We start from the raw sequence: 18,805 nt of genomic DNA on the forward strand, positions 1-18,805 counted from the left end.
GTCACAACAAACTGTTTTTAAAGCAAGTGAGTTGGTGTAAAAGCATAATGGTCTACAGGAAGGATAATTTAATCTGGAGAAGCTGTACTGAGAGCAACAAGGCTAGCTTTCTTTTAAAAAAAAAAAAAAACCCAAAAAACATATGCAGAACAAGGGTCCGTCTAGCCATCCTTCCACTGTCAGGGTCTCCTAAGCGGAGGTTACCTGGAGCATCTGTTCCTTCAGCGGACAGGATGGCGGCGCTCTTGCTCCTAGCTAGTGAAGCCTGGGTGGGGGTAAGCAGTCGATTAAGGACCCCTCCATCCACAGTACTGGCCGGTGGCCTGCGAGCTACACGGCCAGAAAAAAAAAAAAAAGCCGAAAAACAGCAAAGGAGAAAAGGCCAAGAGGGGAAGAGTGGATAAGAATGGGAAATGAAATGAATAGAAAAATCACCATGTGATTTAACAGGAGAATCAATATTACAGCACCAAAAGTTTTGTCCTCTCAATCTTACATGGTTTCCTAATAAACTGTCTTTATCCTTTTAGTTTTCAGTGATATCCAATAATGCATGGGTAGTCAATAAAAGACAGTTAGAAAAGAGACGCCATGAAAGACTACAGAGACAGATTGTCTGGTATCTGAAGATCAGTTAAAGCAGAAATTTTAAGCTGATAATGGGGTCAAATCAATGGTTCCTTAGGGCAGAGAAGGTGTGCTGATGGAGGAAAAAACATTAATTACCTTTAAAGAAAGTAGAAGAATATTGTTGTGTAAGAAGACCTAAGACTGAGTGATGGGATGAGTGACTGATCATGCAAGAGTTCTTTTGTTTCTGCTGAAAAATGTCTGCATCACGGTTAAGACAAATAACTGAGGAAATTTAATTATCCAAATAAGACGCTAATTTACAGCTATTCTACTTGCACAGTAACCAGTGATTTCACAGCAGAAACAAAGAGTAAAGCCTTCGAATGAGACTCGAAGGCATTGCTTCCATTTCCCAATTAGGCTATTGTTGCTAGGTATAAAATGTCTTTTAAAAAAAAAAAACCCACACACAATAGTGGACTAATTGTGTCACATGTCCCAAAATGGTAGCTTTTAAAAAAGGCTGCAGGTTCTCACTTCCATTTAGAAACCCTTGCTGAGAGGACATCTGTTGCAGACAGTTTTAATTTGTGTTAACCAGTGGGTGCCACCATCAAGAATGGCAGCATGGTTTGCTGCTTTCTCAGTCGTTAGCTTGGGGTAAAACTACAGTTCAGTGTTGAAGCTTGATGTTCTTTTTCATTTTACATACAAGTGCTTATCCTTGTCAGTAACAGGAGCTGTGTTGTATAAATGTTAAGGTTAATAACACAAAACACTTGCACAAGACAGAAACATTTTTACAATTTCACTGGTACATAAGGGACTGATGTAGCGGACAAACAAAGGCAGGTGTGGTTAATAGCAATTCACAGACTGCAATGAGCTGCTGTGGCCATGTCTGTCCCCTCTCTGGCTGTTACGGAGGGATGGCACTGACATACACCACACTGAAGCATGAGCAACTTAAATCCAGCTTTGACGTCATCTTGGAAAGAGAAAACAATCAACACTTTGAGATGACAGAACAATAAACTGTTAGTGCAGGCAGAAAACACAACAAAACCATTCCTGTGTTGCTGCTTTAGAAGAAAACAACAACAAAAAAGGTTTAAACAGAATCAGTTAGTGTGAAACAGCACAGAGCAGCATCTGGTGGGTTAAGATAGAAGGAAGGTTAAAGAATTCATGTTACAATAACAGTACTTCCAGGAAATCACAGTCAAAGAAGGAAAATATTTGCATCCAGCCAGAGGGAAAATGGGGATAATTGAGCTTTCAGTGAGATGAGACATTTGGATGAAAGAGATGAAGAACTTAAACAAAAGAAGACATTTGCACACCATTTGAAAAGGGGAAAAAACCTGAGTTCCATAACACTGAATTGAGATGAATGCCTATTTTTCCAAAAAGATGTTTGCAACAGAGCATGGCTCAGGATGCAAAGTTCAAGTGTGTTTGGAGTGAGCAAGCCATCAAAGCCACATGCTTGTTATTCAAAGAGGGAAGCCTGAGCAAAGCATGCCGATTGTACATCCTAGCCACCTTGATCATCCGTTGTCCCCTTATCAGGCTTGGCAGGGGTCTGCGCTTTGCCCACACTTACTCGCGTGAGGGAGGAACTTCTGTTCTTCACAGAGCGGCCTATAGACATAAGAGTGGAGTTATAGCCAAGTAGGAGCTAGAGGTAGTCAAAAAGGAAACCCCCGAGAAAGAAAGATACTTTGTAAATCATGTGGACTTCATTTGGCCTTATGCAAGTCACCAGATTAGGGCTGACAGCAAATGATGCCCCAGTTTAAGAAGATGCCTAAACACACAGCGAGCTTTTCAGCTGTGTCATCTGATCATGCCACATCGTTCCCCCTAAACCACAGTTTCCTGCTTTAAAATCAATCTTAACAGCTGTCAGCATTCATACTAAATACCACAAAGCAAGTGTGCATTACAATGAGGCTGTCAAAGTAGTGTTGTTCTGATAAATGGCATGTAAACTATTTTTGTTATGAAAACATGGAGGGTATAAGAGGGGATCTTCTGCACCTGTCTGTTCCACCTGAGGTTTTTTGCCATCTTCCTTACTGGCCTGAGCAGCATTGCCATTGCTTTGCAACCGGTTACAAGATGAACTCCTTGGTTTAACACCTGAGAGACAATGATGAAATATCCAGTGACACAATTACAGAACACTTGTGGATGACAAAACAATCGCCCAGACTCTAAAGGAAAAAAAAAAAAGAGTCAGAGTTTACTCTGAGTCAGGGGCAGGCAAGTTCAGTCCTCGAATGCAGCAGTCCTGCAGGTTTTAGATGTATGCTGCTGCTCTAACACACCTGATTCATATTAAATGGATCCAACAGCTTCTCAGTGAGTTATTAATTTGAAATCAGACGTGTTGAAATTGCAAAACTTTTTAAACATGCAAGACTGCGGCTCTCAATGACCAAACTTGTCATTGACACTCGTGCTCTACACGAGCGCTTGATGCCAGTTCATCTACTGCTTGTCACATGGAAAATCCTGTGCATTAATAATTAAAGAAAAAAACATTTACAGTGGCTTGCAAAAATGTATCTAATTTCAACATAACATAGATCATTCTGGTATTATAACCTATTATAGAAATAGACTAATAATGTTATCTACAAAAAAATAGTCCCAACAAAAAGTTGTGTGGACACTCACATAAAACTGCAGCTCCACTTATAACTAAATTGATAAAATCTAAACCCATTTCCCAATGGAGAAATAAAGAAATCAAACACCTCAAGAACAGAAAAGAAATTGAATACAAAATTAACGAAGAAAAACTTAAATCCAATGATAAAAAGGTTAAACAAGCCAATACATTCTACACATTCACATTCTACTGCAATTCAATTGCAGAATGCAGATAATAAAAACAATCCTAAATTCCTTTTTTAAAAAGAACAGACCTTATAATTAACAGATTTTAACAAGTCCACCTTGACAGCATCTGACAGTGCACGCGAGGACTTTTCAGACCACTTCAGAAATAAAAACTGATGTTTTCAGATCCAGTTTTTTATCTTTTTTTAACATGTTGATGTTGACATATCTGTAGCGGTTTTTTAACCCAAAAAAAGAAAAAAAAACACTGGAGAGTTTTATCATAGTTTATGCAAAGATGATCGGTTGAGTTTTCTAACAGCTATACCCAACTACCTGCCTTTTAGGTCAGTGTTTTTAATTACAATAAACCGACCCGATTATTTTATAATTAACTGGAAACTTAATTTCAGAGCGGGGTTGTGCAAGCGATGGGGTCTGTGTCTTTAAATGCTGCGTGTATACATGTTTGTACTTTCTTACCACCTCGATTAGCTGTTCATTAAAACTATTTACTCAACTTCACATCAGCAAAAAGGCAGAGGCAACAACTTTCTATTTCATGCTTCCCCACGGTAACCACACCCACCTCAAATATCCAACCAATCTCACAATACTTTTTAGAGCCCATGAGAAAGTTTTGCTTGGATGACGTATCGAGAACAAGCTGCAAGGTGTCCCCAATCACGTCCACGAGAACAAAATGACATGTTGTTCTCCCTTCTGGCGGAGATGTAACAGGTTTGAGTCCCAGAAACATTCTATCATGGTTCTGCTTGATTCCAGTGCAGCAGATCAGCGGATTTTATTGCAAAGTCTGGTCTGATGGGCCTCTCAGGTACCGGTCTTAACAGTTCTTATTCCTATATCACAAATCAACAGTTGTTTGTAATTATGTATACATGCTCCTCAATGCCCCATAAAATAAAATGTGGGATTCCCAAAGGTTCAATTTTTAAGATTCTTTTCATCTATATAATTGTTACTTGCTGCGTCCTGGGAATGACATCCGGAGACACATGTTGATTTTTACTGCTAAGATGATGACACACAGCTTTCCTCTTTTTCCTGATGACCTAGAGCCAGTAGGCCTTGCACTCAAGGATTGATAACAAGGTTCTTTTGCCCGTTAACAAATATCTTACTGGTCTTGGGCCTTCTTATTTATTTACCTGCTCCCGTCAAGGAGGTTATGTTTTTACCGGTGTTTATCTTCAAGATAGCTCAAAAAGTTATGGATTGGTTTTCATGAAATTTTCAGGAGTTGCTGGAAACTGATTAAATTTTGGTGGTGATCCCGATCACCGTTTGAGTTCAGGAGTTTTTTTAAAGGATTCTTTAGCATTGTGCTTGGCGGAGGTTTGCTCTCTCCAAGTGCTTTTCTAGTGAACTATCTAGGACTCCAGGGCTTCGTGGTACAGGCCTCTGCAACACCACAATGCAAACTGCATCATCAACCAAGCAACAGTAACAATAATATAATATAGTAATGAGGGTCATCAAACAGATCCAGGCTGTGGAGAAGTTCAAATAAAACACTGATTTAATGGGATTCTATGAAATGGATTCATGGAGACCCCTTAAATCAATGTTTCTACAATGAAAAGATATGTAACCTCAGCAAAGCAGCCAGAAGAAAGCTATCCACCATTCACTCATCAATGAGGGAAACAAAGAGACCAAAGGTAATCCTGAAGGAGCTGTAAAACTCCAAAGACAAGATTAGTGCATCTGTCCATAGGACCACTATATTGCACAGTGGGGGGAATACACATGCACACAGTGTTGTTTGTAGGGGGGGGGAAGCAAATTGCAATGTAGCAAAACTAAAGAGGAGGAATACTTTTGCAAGTCACTGTATTTACTTGGTTGATTAATCGACTAGAGGATACTGGATGAGTAAGAACAAAAGAGACAGGGAGGGAGGAGAGGAGACTTACTTTTGTCAGGTGATTTGATGAGGGTGGCAGAGGAAGAGGATAAACGTTTGCTGATGCCAGAATCGGGTAGCTGTTTCAGGTTTGTGGTGGAAGTGGAGCGCTTATCAACTAAGAGGGAGGAGGAAGACAAACAAGGGAAGCGGGTTTGAAGCTAGCTGAGAGGAAAGGGATTCTTGATGCAGAGACAAAAGTGCAAGGGTGGGCTAAATTCTTATTCCTATTAGATTCAAACATTAACAAGTTTTCCATTAAGGGCTCCAGCTACATTAACAGTTTATCAGTATTACATACTGATAAAAATTTTCCCATGAGCCCACTGATGCAACTAACCTCAAACTTAATGTTTATTTCATACAAAAGTATGAAAACATTTGTTTTCAGCAAACAGCAGATGCTTATGTGTAACCACTTCAAAGAGAAGAGCACCAACAATACTAAATTGTCCATGCAAAATACAATGGTAGTCCTTTGTCAAATGTCCACTGGCTTCCATGCCGAGTGACCCGTGTAACCTTCAGGTGCATGACAGTAGGGCTGGGCAATTTAACTAATGCTGAAAAGACTTAGGCGTGGTTTGATATATCACAAATTATAGAGTTTATTGGTAGTTATTCTCAGAGAAATTATCCATATTTTGGAATTTATGTATTAATTTGATAATATGATAAATATGTAAAGTCACCTGAATAATTCAGTTTATTTTCTATTGTTGATGACAACACATTAATACAGAGACAAAAGTAAAGCAACTAAAAAGTCTCATTACAACAAAATTTCTGTTGGATTACTGTTAGAGGAAACTGGCAGAACATGCTATAGGAGTATTTTTGTAAACTACATTATAAAAATGCTTTTTGACATTTTTTAAACTTAGAAGAATTTTAAAACACAGGAAAAAAATCCTGCTAGCTTTAATTTCCTGCCCTATAGAAAATATCCACTGTTTGAACATAAATGAATGGGAAAAAAAAATCCCAATTTAGCATTATCACTACAAGAGAAACTGATTTTATGGGCAGAGGACAGGAAACTTTTCAATTGTGTATATAAGTTAAAATCTTGCCAAGCATCCTTAACTCACATTGTAGAGCCCCTGTTATCACAGGAAAAAACACTTAAAGAAACAAACAAACCTATTTTTAACCCTATTTTGACTTTTATGAATGGGCATTGGATTAATTCAATTTGAATGGATTAAAAACAATGAAGAGATTTTTTTTACCCTGCCCTATTGTAAATTTAGTACCTTGAGAAAGTCATAGGTAGTTTAATGTGGCCCTACAGCATTAAGAATAAGCTCAGTAAACAAAGTAAAAAGAGTAAATTTAGTTAAATGGATAGGTGTATTAATTTATTCGTTTTTCGTTTATATTGCCCAGCCCTATTCAACAGAGTGAGTGAGAGAAAAGCCAACAGCAAACAACTTAACCCAAAGATCTTTCAGAATCAATTACACATACAACTAGAAAACAAAGTGTTAGTCAAAACTGCCAGTTAGATTGCAGGTGGGGTGATGGGATGGAGGTTTGATAGAAAGGAAAGACCGTAACCGTGCAATCTATGTTGCCAGTGCCAGTCCATGCTGTGTCCCCCACACTGGTGAACAAATTATTGGCAAACAAAACCTTGTCCACTCCTTGGTGGCTTTTCTGGTGAGGCAGGGGAGACAACTATAGTTACTGGTGATGACACGGTGACATCAGAATCTCCTGTGGAAAAAGACAGCTCTCAGGTAGGAGTGAAAAGAAAGCACAAGATGGAGCACATCTTGTGGGGCTTTCAACAACAACCTGGCCCAAAGCCATAACCTTTACCTGAAACCTACTGCATAAAGGGTTCAGTAAAATGAGGCAGATTTTGCTGTGAATTCTTCCTTTTTCTGAATAACAAAGAAAATATTGCATAATTCTCAAATAACCATGTCAGAATGACTCTCAATATCAGTCTGGAAGCACTTTTATCAATTAAAAAGGTAAAAACATTGTGGTTTTGATGGTAAAATGGGTTTTCAAAGACATTGTTAACTTAAATCAATTATGGTGGAGGGTAAAACATGAGGAGACTGAGTTGGATTTTAAGTGGCTCATTAATGTGTCAAGGCATGCTGATGGCAATCAAGAAAGTGAACACTGAAAACACAAGGACCTCTACCTGCTCGTCCATCTTGGTCTGTGGACAGTCCTCCCCATGACCATCTTTTCTGCCTCTGCTCCACTCGCTGACTACGCTCCAGTGTCCGCCTCATCACTGCTTCATAGTGCTCCTGTAATGTAAAAAGGACAGAGGAAGAAAAATGCAAGTCATTTCAAGCAAAAACAAACTCATCTTTAAAAGAGAAGTTCATAAGGGATGTTGTCAGTTTTTTGGGGGTTTTTTCCCTCTCAAAGATGGACAACTCTACTTGTATCTCCTTTCTAGCTTAAATTCAGAAGAAACACTACGATTTAACACTTTTCAAGCAAGTTAAATTTTTAACCATCTCAGCATTTAAACACTGCTCAGAGGCAATCATGACTCAGCCTAAGTCTGTGTTGAAGTTACCTTTTCCTCCTCCATCTTCTGCTTCCTCTTCTCCTCCACAGCCAACCGTTTCTGCTCCTCCTTTTTTCGCTGTTCATCAACCTTTCTCTGCCGCTCTTCCATCTGCCGCTCCACAGCTAATTTGGCCTTGCGCTCCCGCTCCATGATCTGAGACTCTCGTAAAGCTGAACACACATGCAGTATTTGGTTGTATGAAAGAATATAGAGTAGAGGTGTCCATCTCTCGTCCTCAAGGGCCACAGTCATGCAGGTTTTAGATGTCTTCCTGATTTAACACAACTAATTCAAATTAAATGACTTTCAATGTGATTCAGGAGGGCTGCAGTAGCAAACATCTAGGACCTGCAGGAACAACTTTGGACACCACTGATGTAGAGTAAAACATTAATTGATTAATAAATTATTCAATTTGTGTGGTAAATTACAATGAGTCCGTAGTACAGCAAAGACTTGTTTTGGCCTAAGCTTTATCTATCAACTTAGTATCTATAATGATGTCACAATTATATCTGCCAAATTAAATATAATTTTGTCAAAATAGATCAACACCCAAATATTATGTCATTCCACATTTTTTAGATATGACCTTTATGGATATAGCAAAAGTTTATTTTTCTTAAATGTAAATATGAATTACCGGTATTTGTTATTTTAAAAGATTCATATCAATAGAACATTTATTGTGGCACTTTTTTGGTGAAGATTTCTTTAATCACCATCTTACCCTGTTGCTTCTCTGCTTCTTCTCGTCTCTCTTTTGCCACTCGCAGTCGGTCGTCTACTTTAAGTGACGCCCCGTCAATGACTGCAAATACACACATGTTTAGGTGTTGAAAAGGTAAAACATGCAGCAACACAGAGAACTTCAGAGTAGATTAAAATGCAGCAAAGTGTTATAAAGGCTTTCTAAGAGGCAGGCACATGTGTGTATGTGACAGTCATTAATGAGCTTTGTCAACTGTTACTGTAATACGATGATGACTAAGCTTAAACTGCAGTAATCCCACTGCAGGTTTACATTGAAAGGATAGTGGAAGTGAACTGTAGTGCATCTAACTTTATATTTTGATGAAAAAGTGGTGAAAGGGCATTGTTGGTTAATGTGTCACTGTGGTGTCATTTACCTGGCCGACAGCCCTGAGGTTTAGCTGGTGCGTTGGTTGTAGGTCCTGGACTGTTCCCTGCCAGGCTACGCCGCTCCTCGGCTTGTGCCTGTGCAGCTGCAGCTGTATGGAAAACAACAAGACAACTACAGTTTACACATGATAACCACATTCTCACCATATTATCCCTGACAAAGGAGGTATAATATGTCATCGCAGAATTGGAAACATTTACTCTACAGTGACTGCCACTGGAATTCCAGCTTTAAAAAAGATCTGACAGAAGTGAAGCAACATAATAATCAGGCTATTCAACCATCAGGCATAATTTCCCCTCTTCCTCCTTTCATATTCAATCCTGTAGACAAAAAAACTAACAAAAAAAAAGTATTCACATGAAAATCATGGGTAGCAAATACAAGGTCAGACAGGAAGGAAATTGTGAGGACATGAGCTTTATGAGCTCTAGTATCTGTCATCCGTCTCTTTCCTTCTTGTTGCTGTGTATTCAGCATTACGGAACTGCTGACAGGGAGAAAAACGATAGTCCGTCCTGTGATATTGATTGAAAACTTCTAAACAAGTCCTTCAAAGTCCGATTCTCTCCACTCCAAATGAAAAGAAGTGTTACCAAAGCCACAGAAAGCAATAATCTCAGCTGACAAAAAACTACAATGTAGGCATATATAACATTTTGCATGAGTCTTTACTAGTGACTAAAGTACTTCAACATGCTTTAGTCACATCCACTCTACATAACCACTATAAATTAGTTAAAAGCCATGAAATCATGAGAAAACTCAGAGAAACTAAGATAGACAGTGAATTCCTCAAAAGTTCAAAGTATTATTTACAAAATTACTGACAATAAGTTACACAATTAGTATCAATTGCATTAGAACAGGGAATAAAAAAAACCCTGCTCCTTTCTCTACCAGATAAATGAAAAAATGTAATCTATTAACACAATGAAAACAAATTGTAATGTGGAAAACTAAATTTTCTTGACAGCGCGTACATGTCTTCTGTCCTATAATGTCAACAAATAGTCCAGTTCAGAGAGCAAATGGAACAATGTTGACAAACACGACATAAAGCTTTCTGGTATTTTCGCTACTTTTCTTTGATCAAGCAAACAAGGAAACACTATTTGAAAAGTGTCTCTATTTATTAGAGCCATTCTTCCACGTGCACAGCAATCTTGGTCTGGAGGAGCTGCATGTGAAAAAACAAATATCTGGAGCTTTTGATCCAAACTGCTTTCAGAGATTTTCCAGCTAACTACTGAGGGAAATCTCTAAAAGATCAGAGGGTGACACAATCTGCATATGTAGCAGCTAATCTCTGGGACCATGGCACGTACCATAACTGAAAGAGTATGTGTGTGCTGCTGGTGTAAATTGCTGTCGTACTGCAGACCTGTATGTTGCTATCCATTCATTAATACATACAGTGGATACATCCAAATACATGGAGTAATGACATTAACAGGAAAGAGTCATCAATGGGTGTGTAAATACAAACCATAACCATTTTATATGATGCCCTGCATTTTGTGCACTCTGCTGTTCTCCACACAGCTACCTCTACATCTCTAGCTGTCAGATAATATGCAGCAGAAAACCTCCTGCTGTGAGCTACAGGAAAAATTCAGCCTAAACTGTACACTGTTAGGAACATTTATGTTGTCCATCTGTGAAATGACTTTGTTATGTGTGGCAGCAACGCACAACCAAGCTTAACTGACTCAACAATACCATACTCTGTGCTGTTCTGTCTCAATGTGCATCAGCACAAGTTTTAGATTCACTTAATGAATACACATGACTTTAAAATAATTTGCATCCTTTTGCATTGGATTACCATTACAACTAGTTTTTGCTCTTGCAAAAAGAAAGGTAAAAAAAACTTAAACTTGTCTAAAACAAAGAAGATCTGTGTTGCTAACCAAACTAAGCTTTTGTTGGCAAAATATCAGTTAAGCTAAACAAGTACCGCCACCTGGATCTTCAGCTTAAAGGTATCTTTTGTAATTGTAAAATTTGTTGTACTTCTAAGGTACTTTATTCAATTTTTAGTGTAGATGCCCTCTGTCATACTTGAATATCCTATTCAAATAATTACTACATATTCTACATGATGAGAATGTCCAACACAAGAGATTTCACACCATGCAAACAGTTATATGTAGGTGGCTGTCAAGAAGTCATTCTTAAGGGACCAAAAGGAGAAATAAAAGGCTGAAGTTGCTTAATTATGTGTAAAAATCATAATCTTGATTACTTTTTTGTCAATGCTGAAATAGTGATTTTTTTTTTTATACAATGATTACTCATTTTACTGAGGCGAACATTTGTTTAGCCCAGAAGTATGTAAGTTCAGTCTTAGAGAGCTGTTGCCTTAAATACTTCCCTGTTCTAATACACCTGATTCAAATGAATGTGAATGAGTCACTGAGCAGATAATGCAGTAAAACTTCTGTTTCTACCACACGAGTAAAACATTGAGCTGATCCTAGCTGTCTTGGGTTAACCATATTTAACATCCATCCATCTATCCATCCATCCATTTCCATCCGCTTATCCAGGTTGGGTTGTGGGAGCAACAGCCTAAAGCTTGTTACATACTCCACGCGAAGCAAGAACTGAGTTCTTGTTCTCGAGGCTGCAAGAACAAGAAAAAATGTCTTGTTTGGCAGGTCCATACATACTCCACGAGAAGCACGTCTGCAGCGGGGAGGGATCACTGCGGGGGGGCGATGTCTGCTTTTATGTGCGATGAACCCGGTTGTTACCTCCGCCGAAAAGGTTGTTTTCCCCAGCGTCTTTTTGCTTAAGATAACTTAAAAGGTTACGGAGGGATTTTTATAAATATTTCAAGAGTTGTTGGAAATGTAAAAATGAAAAACTAATTAAATTTTGGTGGTGATCCGGATCACCGTTTGGATCTAGGAATTGTTTAAAAGGATTCTTTAACATCGTGCTTGGCGGAGGTTTCCGCTCTCTGCGTGCTTTTCTAGTTTCATATTTAACGAGCAACTTTGTCCACGGCAGGGCGGCCGGGTCCGAGGCTGGGTCCGAGTGTTTTCATGCAACATGTAAAAATGTTCGTACTTTCTCACCACCTCGATCAGCTGTTTTGTCAAAACAATCCGTTTTGCTGGCAACAGCAAACACACGGACGCAGCAACTCCGCTTCATGCTTTCTCCGTGTTAACGACGCCCACCTCCAATGTTCGACCAATCACATGATACTTCTCGCAGCCCCGCAAGAAAAAAGTTCTGCCAGCCCGGTGTGTCAAGAACTGTCCTCAAACACGTCCGCGAGAACAAAATGACATCATTTTCTTCTCGGAGCCTCGAGAACAAGAAAAAAGTTCTCGCTTCTCATGGAGTATGTAAAAGGCTTAACCAGGGAAGCCCACACTTCCCTCTCCCAGCCACGTTTTGCCAGCTCTTCGGGGGGCATCCTAGGGCATTGCCAGGCCAGCCGAGAGATACAATCTCTCCAGCGTGTCCTGGGTCTTCCCCGGGGTCGTGCCCAAGAACCCTTCACCAGGAAGTGTCCAGGGGGCATCCTAACCAGAGGCCTGAGCCACCTCAACAAGCTCCTCTCTAAACATATTTCTATCAGAAGTCATTGGCCAGACCAGCCCATATTCTAAAATACGCTTTTGTTTATGTTGTGTCTACCAACAATGCCCTGCATTGAACCCACAATTACACAATCTATTGTCCACTTCTTGTATTTGGTTCTTTTGAAACTAACAGAAAAGCTACATTTGTACGTAGGGCTGGGCGATATGACAATATATATCCTCTAGACGATAGAAAATGTCTATCGTTTCATATAAGGCTCTATCGTTTGTGCTGCAGTTAGGTGCTTTACTGCATTACTTTAAGTCAAGAAGCGGTTTACGACATGCACGCTGCGATACATAAACAAACATGGAGGAAGACGGTAGCAGACGCATTTCAGAGCAGAGTTATTTACTAAAGATGACCAGCCAACCCAAACTGATGAGCATGTTAATAAAAGAGGGGCAACCTCTGTTGCATGGATGTGGTTTGGATATAAAAAGATTGACATGGAACAGACAACAAATGTTTGTAAAATATGCCAGCTCCCAGTCCCAACACGTCTCCAACACAACTACCTTATCTTATCACCTGGGCAAAAATCATCACAAAGAATACAGCAAAAGTCGCAAAAGCAGAATTGAGTGGTGGCAAAAACACTCATTATAAACTCCAGATGCAAACGCTGCAGCAGGCTTTTACCTGTGGAACACCATACAGCCATAGTTCCCACAGATGGAAGGAGATGTCAGATGTTGCCAAGCACATCTGACATATAGCTGATGATGACTAATTGACACAAAATTACACAAAAAAATTTATTTTGTTATTTACATCATTATGTGGATATAAAATGAGCTACATCGGGATATGACATTTTGGTCATATCGTGCAGCCCTATTTGTAGGTGGACCAGCATTTGTTTCTTTGGACCTCATCAGAGTGCATTAGTTCATTCATACCTCCCTAAATGTACCACACTTTCTAAGCAAAAAGCCCAAAGAAGCAAAAGTTCTTTCACAATCTAGCTTTTAATGTAGAGGATGCCGTGCAAATTTCATGGCCAACCATCATTCTTGTTATGTACCTCTACAGCCAGTCCAGGGAATGAATTTGGTCTTTGATGTTCTTCAACCCTGTTTCTAAAAAACAGCTGTTTTTAAACATTTGTACATCGATTCTGCATCACAATGCATTTAAAAAACAAACTTTTCCCCTAAGACATGTGAGACCAGTGAAATGTGTGAATGTGAAATTTTTGATATTCCTCCATTTGAATTGTGCTAAAATCAGTAGGCATATATCCCTACCACTTCCCCTTACCTCTCCGTCTTCACAAGAATTAGAACAACCTATCCCAAATACTAACGAGCAAAATGGAGGGGTAGGGCAAAGTGGTAGGGCCAAGGGGTGAAATGGGATTCAGCCTAAGAATATTTACAGCAACTTCAACAAATCAATTTTCATTAGGACATTCAAAGCTAGATGTTTTTCTGACCATTTTAATTTTGTAGGTTATTTATGAGAAACTTGTCCACAATGAAGTTTGAAAATGTAACATGTCTGCGCAGCTGACTGAAGCTGTCCCAGGAAGTACATGGTATTGAGTGATTATCACCTGGGTCATATTCAAACCACAATGTGTAAGTTACCGGTTTAAACTAGAGTTCATTAATGCATGATTTGGCAAAGCTGATTTTAATGTTGCTGATATTTACATCCTGTTGGCCTGTTATTATTGGTATGCTTTGTTCTATCCATCAAGGATCAACATGACACACACACCCCCCCACCCAACCACCACCACCGAGGCTGTGGCCCTGAGGGAAACACTGACACTGTTTTCCTGACTAAGCTCAAGAGACCCAGGTGTCATCACAGAAATTAAAAGAACCTACAAGAGGAGCTCCTCTCATCCCTCCATCTCCATGGAGATTTGCACACATTAGCATACATCACCACAGTTCCATCAACAAACCTCAGAGGCACTGAACGAACACAATCACCGTAACTGACTGCTGATTATATTTTAGGGAGATCAACAGCATTATCCAAGCTAGATACAATTTATTTTTCATGATAACTTTTGGAAGATGATCCAGGCTATTTCCAAACAATTGATGTGATGCTTTAATATTGTTATAATGTAATGTGTTTTAACAACTAAAGCAATATAGAATCATATACAATAGCATAGTTAGTATGATACTGAGTTAATCGATGTCCAGAAAAAGGTTAAAAGCAAAAAAAACCCAAAAAAAAAACAAAACAAAAAAACTGAGAAACTGAAAAAATTCAATCACTTATTGATTGACTGCAGTTCAGCCCTTGGGTGCTGGGTTTTTAATTACAGAAATAAAGATGGCCAGGGGGGGCTATTGATGATCCAGCTGCCAAGATGGGTTGTTTAGACAAAACACTAACACTAAACAGGAAACAGACCACCATCAGCATTACGACACACATTTTCATAGATTCTGTCACATGCAGTGTTGATAGAATGAACCAAACATGTAAGGGACAAGCATGATTTAGATCAATGAGTCAGATTTCTCTTCTGTAGCTCATTCCAGCTGCACTCCTTACTGTACCCTGCAGCATTTCACCACTAAGTAGCTTGTTTTACAGGAAATGTCTGCACCACTAAATTTGAGGAAGGGCCACCATTTGGCATGGAACAGTACAAGTGCAAAGACATCTTATTTAAATGCACCAAAAGGTGACCATGCTGACAGAAAGCCTGGACTCATCCACTTGCTCATTTTCTTCAGTAGCCCAATTTAAAAAAAAAAAAAAAAAAAAAAACGTTAAATAATAATGTCTAATACTTGAAATGCCGTCACTGATGATCAGACATCCACAGCCTTCAACCTCAAGATCTCAGGTCAAATGACGCCACTACTGCATGCTCACAAACACACACACTAAATCTTCTATGGGATTATCAAGGCCTGTTCATGCAAAGGTAAGCCTTGGCTATTTGCAGTACTAGCAGGATAATGATGACACATCCTAGTTTTGCATTGGAGTCGTTTCTGCCAGGTGGACCACTTTCTCTCACAGTTATTGGTAATAACAGGATTTTATAATGAGCAATTCAGTTCGGAATTATAATCATATATCCATTTTCTTTACTTGATTTTGGTGGGCAGAATCCGGTTATTAAAGTGTGAGATCATACAAAATGAAAGAAAAACTACTTCAGTTCAATATAAATAATCAATTAATAATTAATACATATTTTTACCATATGATTATAGTTTATACAAACTGATATATTTTGCAATTCAAATCGTTGGTATATGTGTACTGGTAGTTACACATACAGATGGATGCAGTAAGATACTACATGCAAATTTAAATCGTATATTAAAATTGATAGCCCATTTGTGCTAAAAGACAAATAGACTATGAAATGAAATCAAGGATCATTTTCTGCTTTGCAAATTCAACCAGTTTTCACATGTTTTTCATGCTTTTGATTCTGTAGAAGAATTTGCTTCACCACAACTGGGATAATCTTGCAGTCTGACATGCAGTTGTGTGATCCTGCCTTCATAATAGCAGGGTACGTTTTCTCCTTCCTTACATACTTGTGGAAATGACCGTGCACATGAGCTAGATTCCTAGCATTATTTTATTAGTCAGTCCTTCACTCTGAAGGTCAAACAAAAGTTTGCTCTGGACATCATTTAATTCCTCACAAAGCCAGGATTCCAACATATAACTCTAATCTTGCTGGATATTTTCATAAAACCACAAAACTGGGTGGATATAAAATTCCAGATTGAAAATACTGAATGGAATAGTTAAGGGAAACAGGAAGATCAGTACTAAATATGGCCCCGTTGTTGCCAGGAGTAAAATATGCCTACACCCAAATTGGGTATGCAGAAAAACTCCCTCTTACCCTAAAATGCTAAAAAAGCAGGCCAACTGCTCCTCTAGACATAACAAGCCATGCATTCATGCCCACAGATGCAAACACAGCAAACATCCACGTCTGGATGGGGCCAGTTGAAGCATGGATGAAAAGAACTGATAGTCTTTGCTGCTTCACTTGGCCTACATAGCTCTGCATCCAATACAGCAAGTTGTCTTTTGCTTAAAAAACTTTTTTTTTTTTTTTTTTACACGAGTGCTGATCCAAACAAATGTACTGCTACCACATCAAGAAAAAGTAGCTATACAATGAGGCTATCCAATCATCACTCAAAGCTCTGTGTTTGACAGACATTCCAGCTTTATATGAAATTCAGGTCAGTCATTGTTAAAAGTATCCACCCAGAAGAGTAGAGGGGGTTATGCCATATGTCAACAAATAGGCACAACTGACTAGGTTAGATACAGGAGGGGGTAGATCACTGAGGGGGGAATCTAAGGAGGAAGCTACAAAACTGCTGATGTCCTATTGAACTGGGAGTCTGTGTGACGAGGGGAAATCAGCAGCCTCTCGGGGTTAGCTGCGACTTTAAGCCACGACTCAGGTCACTTTCATCTTCAATGCAAAAGTACCCACAGAAAAACAGAAAGATCTCAAGATAACGATCAGATAATAATCCTTCTTGACAACTATGTACATATAAAGAGCATTAAGTTATAAGCACTTTGTATTTCTAGATACAATGCAGATAGCTAGCTTCGAAAACACATTTTGATAATCTTCCACTTCAATGAGACATCACGCTGTTAACAAAAATGACAATACGGCAAAGCCAAAGCAGACCGAGGTGAGTTAAAGCTGCGGACAAGACTGAGTTTGCGACATGTCAACCGGCTCCGAAATACAGACTTAAGCTAACGCTGGACGCACGCACTTCACTTTCGCTGTCACATTGGGACGTTTGGTTGACTTTTTCAAGCTGAACCATGAGTTATGTTTCGCAAGCTCACTCAGAAGTATAACTTTTGATTGATACGTTGCAGTTTAGTCAACGTCCATTGTAAGCAGATGACCGGACAGCGGGCTAACGTTACTAGCCACATAAGCTTGCCGCGTTCAACATGTTCAAATAACCCGGTAAAAGACAGAGACTGCCTGCAAACATTACAAAGCGAATATTACACCAACAGACAAAACTGGGTCAGAAGAAGACATTGTTGGTGTTATTTCTCTTACCCATCTGGGCTCGCAAGCCCTTAAGTGTCGTGGCACCCTCCGCCATTTCTATGAAGTTTTCCTTCTCTGTTTTTTTTCCTCCTACAACAGGGGCGCGCAACACAGTGTAACCGGTAGAACTCGGACACCACGGGGACGTGCACATCAAAGATACACTAGGATGTAGGATGGGTCACTCTGACCAAAGTTCAAATGCACACACACACACACACACACACACACACACACACACACACACACACACACACACACATATATATATATATATATATATATATATATATATATATATATATATATATATATATATATATATATATATATATATATATATATACATATCAATACATTTTAAATAAATATTTAAACATTTTTTATAACATAAAAAATTATTTTATTTAAAAAAATTGAAATATTTATCTTATGTTCATTATTTATTATACTCTATGGAATATCAATATTTATATGTATTATTTATATATTATTTTATGTATGATTGATCTGCATATTCATTTTTATTATTTTAATCTTTAATTAGTTGTCATCGCAAAGGAAACTTAGTAATTATGAGTGTGTTGTGTGTGTTGTGAGTTATAAGTGTTGATACATCTTCACGTTAGACGATCAACATGAACAAGGGGTATGCAAAAAAATTTACAGGCCACATTTACTTTTATAGTAAATTGCACCATCTAGCGTTCATAGGAGGTAGTCATTGCATGCTAATATAAGGAAAGGAAATTTCCTAGAGGTGCAAAAAGAGTAACAAAAAAGCAACTTTGTAAGCGGACAACAACAAAATAAAATCAGCTTTCATACTTAAATACTTAAATGTGAACCCTTTCCAATAAAATAAAATATTTAACATTAAATTTCTGAAATTCAGATTATTTTTTGGACTACTTGGGAGATTAAAAATAGCCATTGATTAACTGAAATTGTTCAACGTTAACTTTTAAACTAGATTTTAAATAGTGTTGGAATAGTTTCCAGCCTTACCTTTATAATTTGCCAAAGAATCTGCAGACCCAGGGATGGTAAGTTGACAAACTTCTCCCACTGAGATGATAATAAAATTTTCTCTGAGCTGAAGGTTCTTTC

The 18,805-nt window shown here is 38.6% G+C and overlaps 1 protein-coding gene across 4 annotated transcripts in view; it reads right to left on the bottom strand.

Annotated features, from left to right (window-relative positions):
- Positions 1–17,793, bottom strand: part of map7d3 (MAP7 domain containing 3) — a 30,914-nt gene extending 13,121 nt beyond the window's left edge. For 2 of the 4 annotated variants that reach the window (XM_079249914.1, XM_079249913.1), the window contains exons 1-10: positions 17,705–17,793; positions 9,029–9,130; positions 8,629–8,709; positions 7,905–8,068; positions 7,515–7,626; positions 6,989–7,072; positions 5,364–5,471; positions 2,617–2,718; positions 2,119–2,217; positions 205–330 (exon numbers count right to left, since the gene is read on the bottom strand). In XM_079249914.1, coding sequence (XP_079106040.1) covers positions 205–330; positions 2,119–2,217; positions 2,617–2,718; positions 5,364–5,471; positions 6,989–7,072; positions 7,515–7,626; positions 7,905–8,068; positions 8,629–8,709; positions 9,029–9,130; positions 17,705–17,750 — 1,024 coding nt within the window. In that variant the 5' untranslated portion in view covers positions 17,751–17,793. The remainder of the gene's footprint in view (positions 1–204; positions 331–2,118; positions 2,218–2,616; positions 2,719–5,363; positions 5,472–6,988; positions 7,073–7,514; positions 7,627–7,904; positions 8,069–8,628; positions 8,710–9,028; positions 9,131–17,704) is intronic. The other 2 variants (XM_079249915.1, XM_079249916.1) reach the window with 2 other exon arrangements.
- Positions 17,794–18,805: the final 1,012 nt, after the last annotated feature.

This window comes from Telmatherina bonti, assembly GCF_933228915.1.
Source record: "Telmatherina bonti genome assembly, chromosome: 12".
NCBI lineage: Eukaryota > Metazoa > Chordata > Actinopteri > Atheriniformes > Telmatherinidae > Telmatherina > Telmatherina bonti.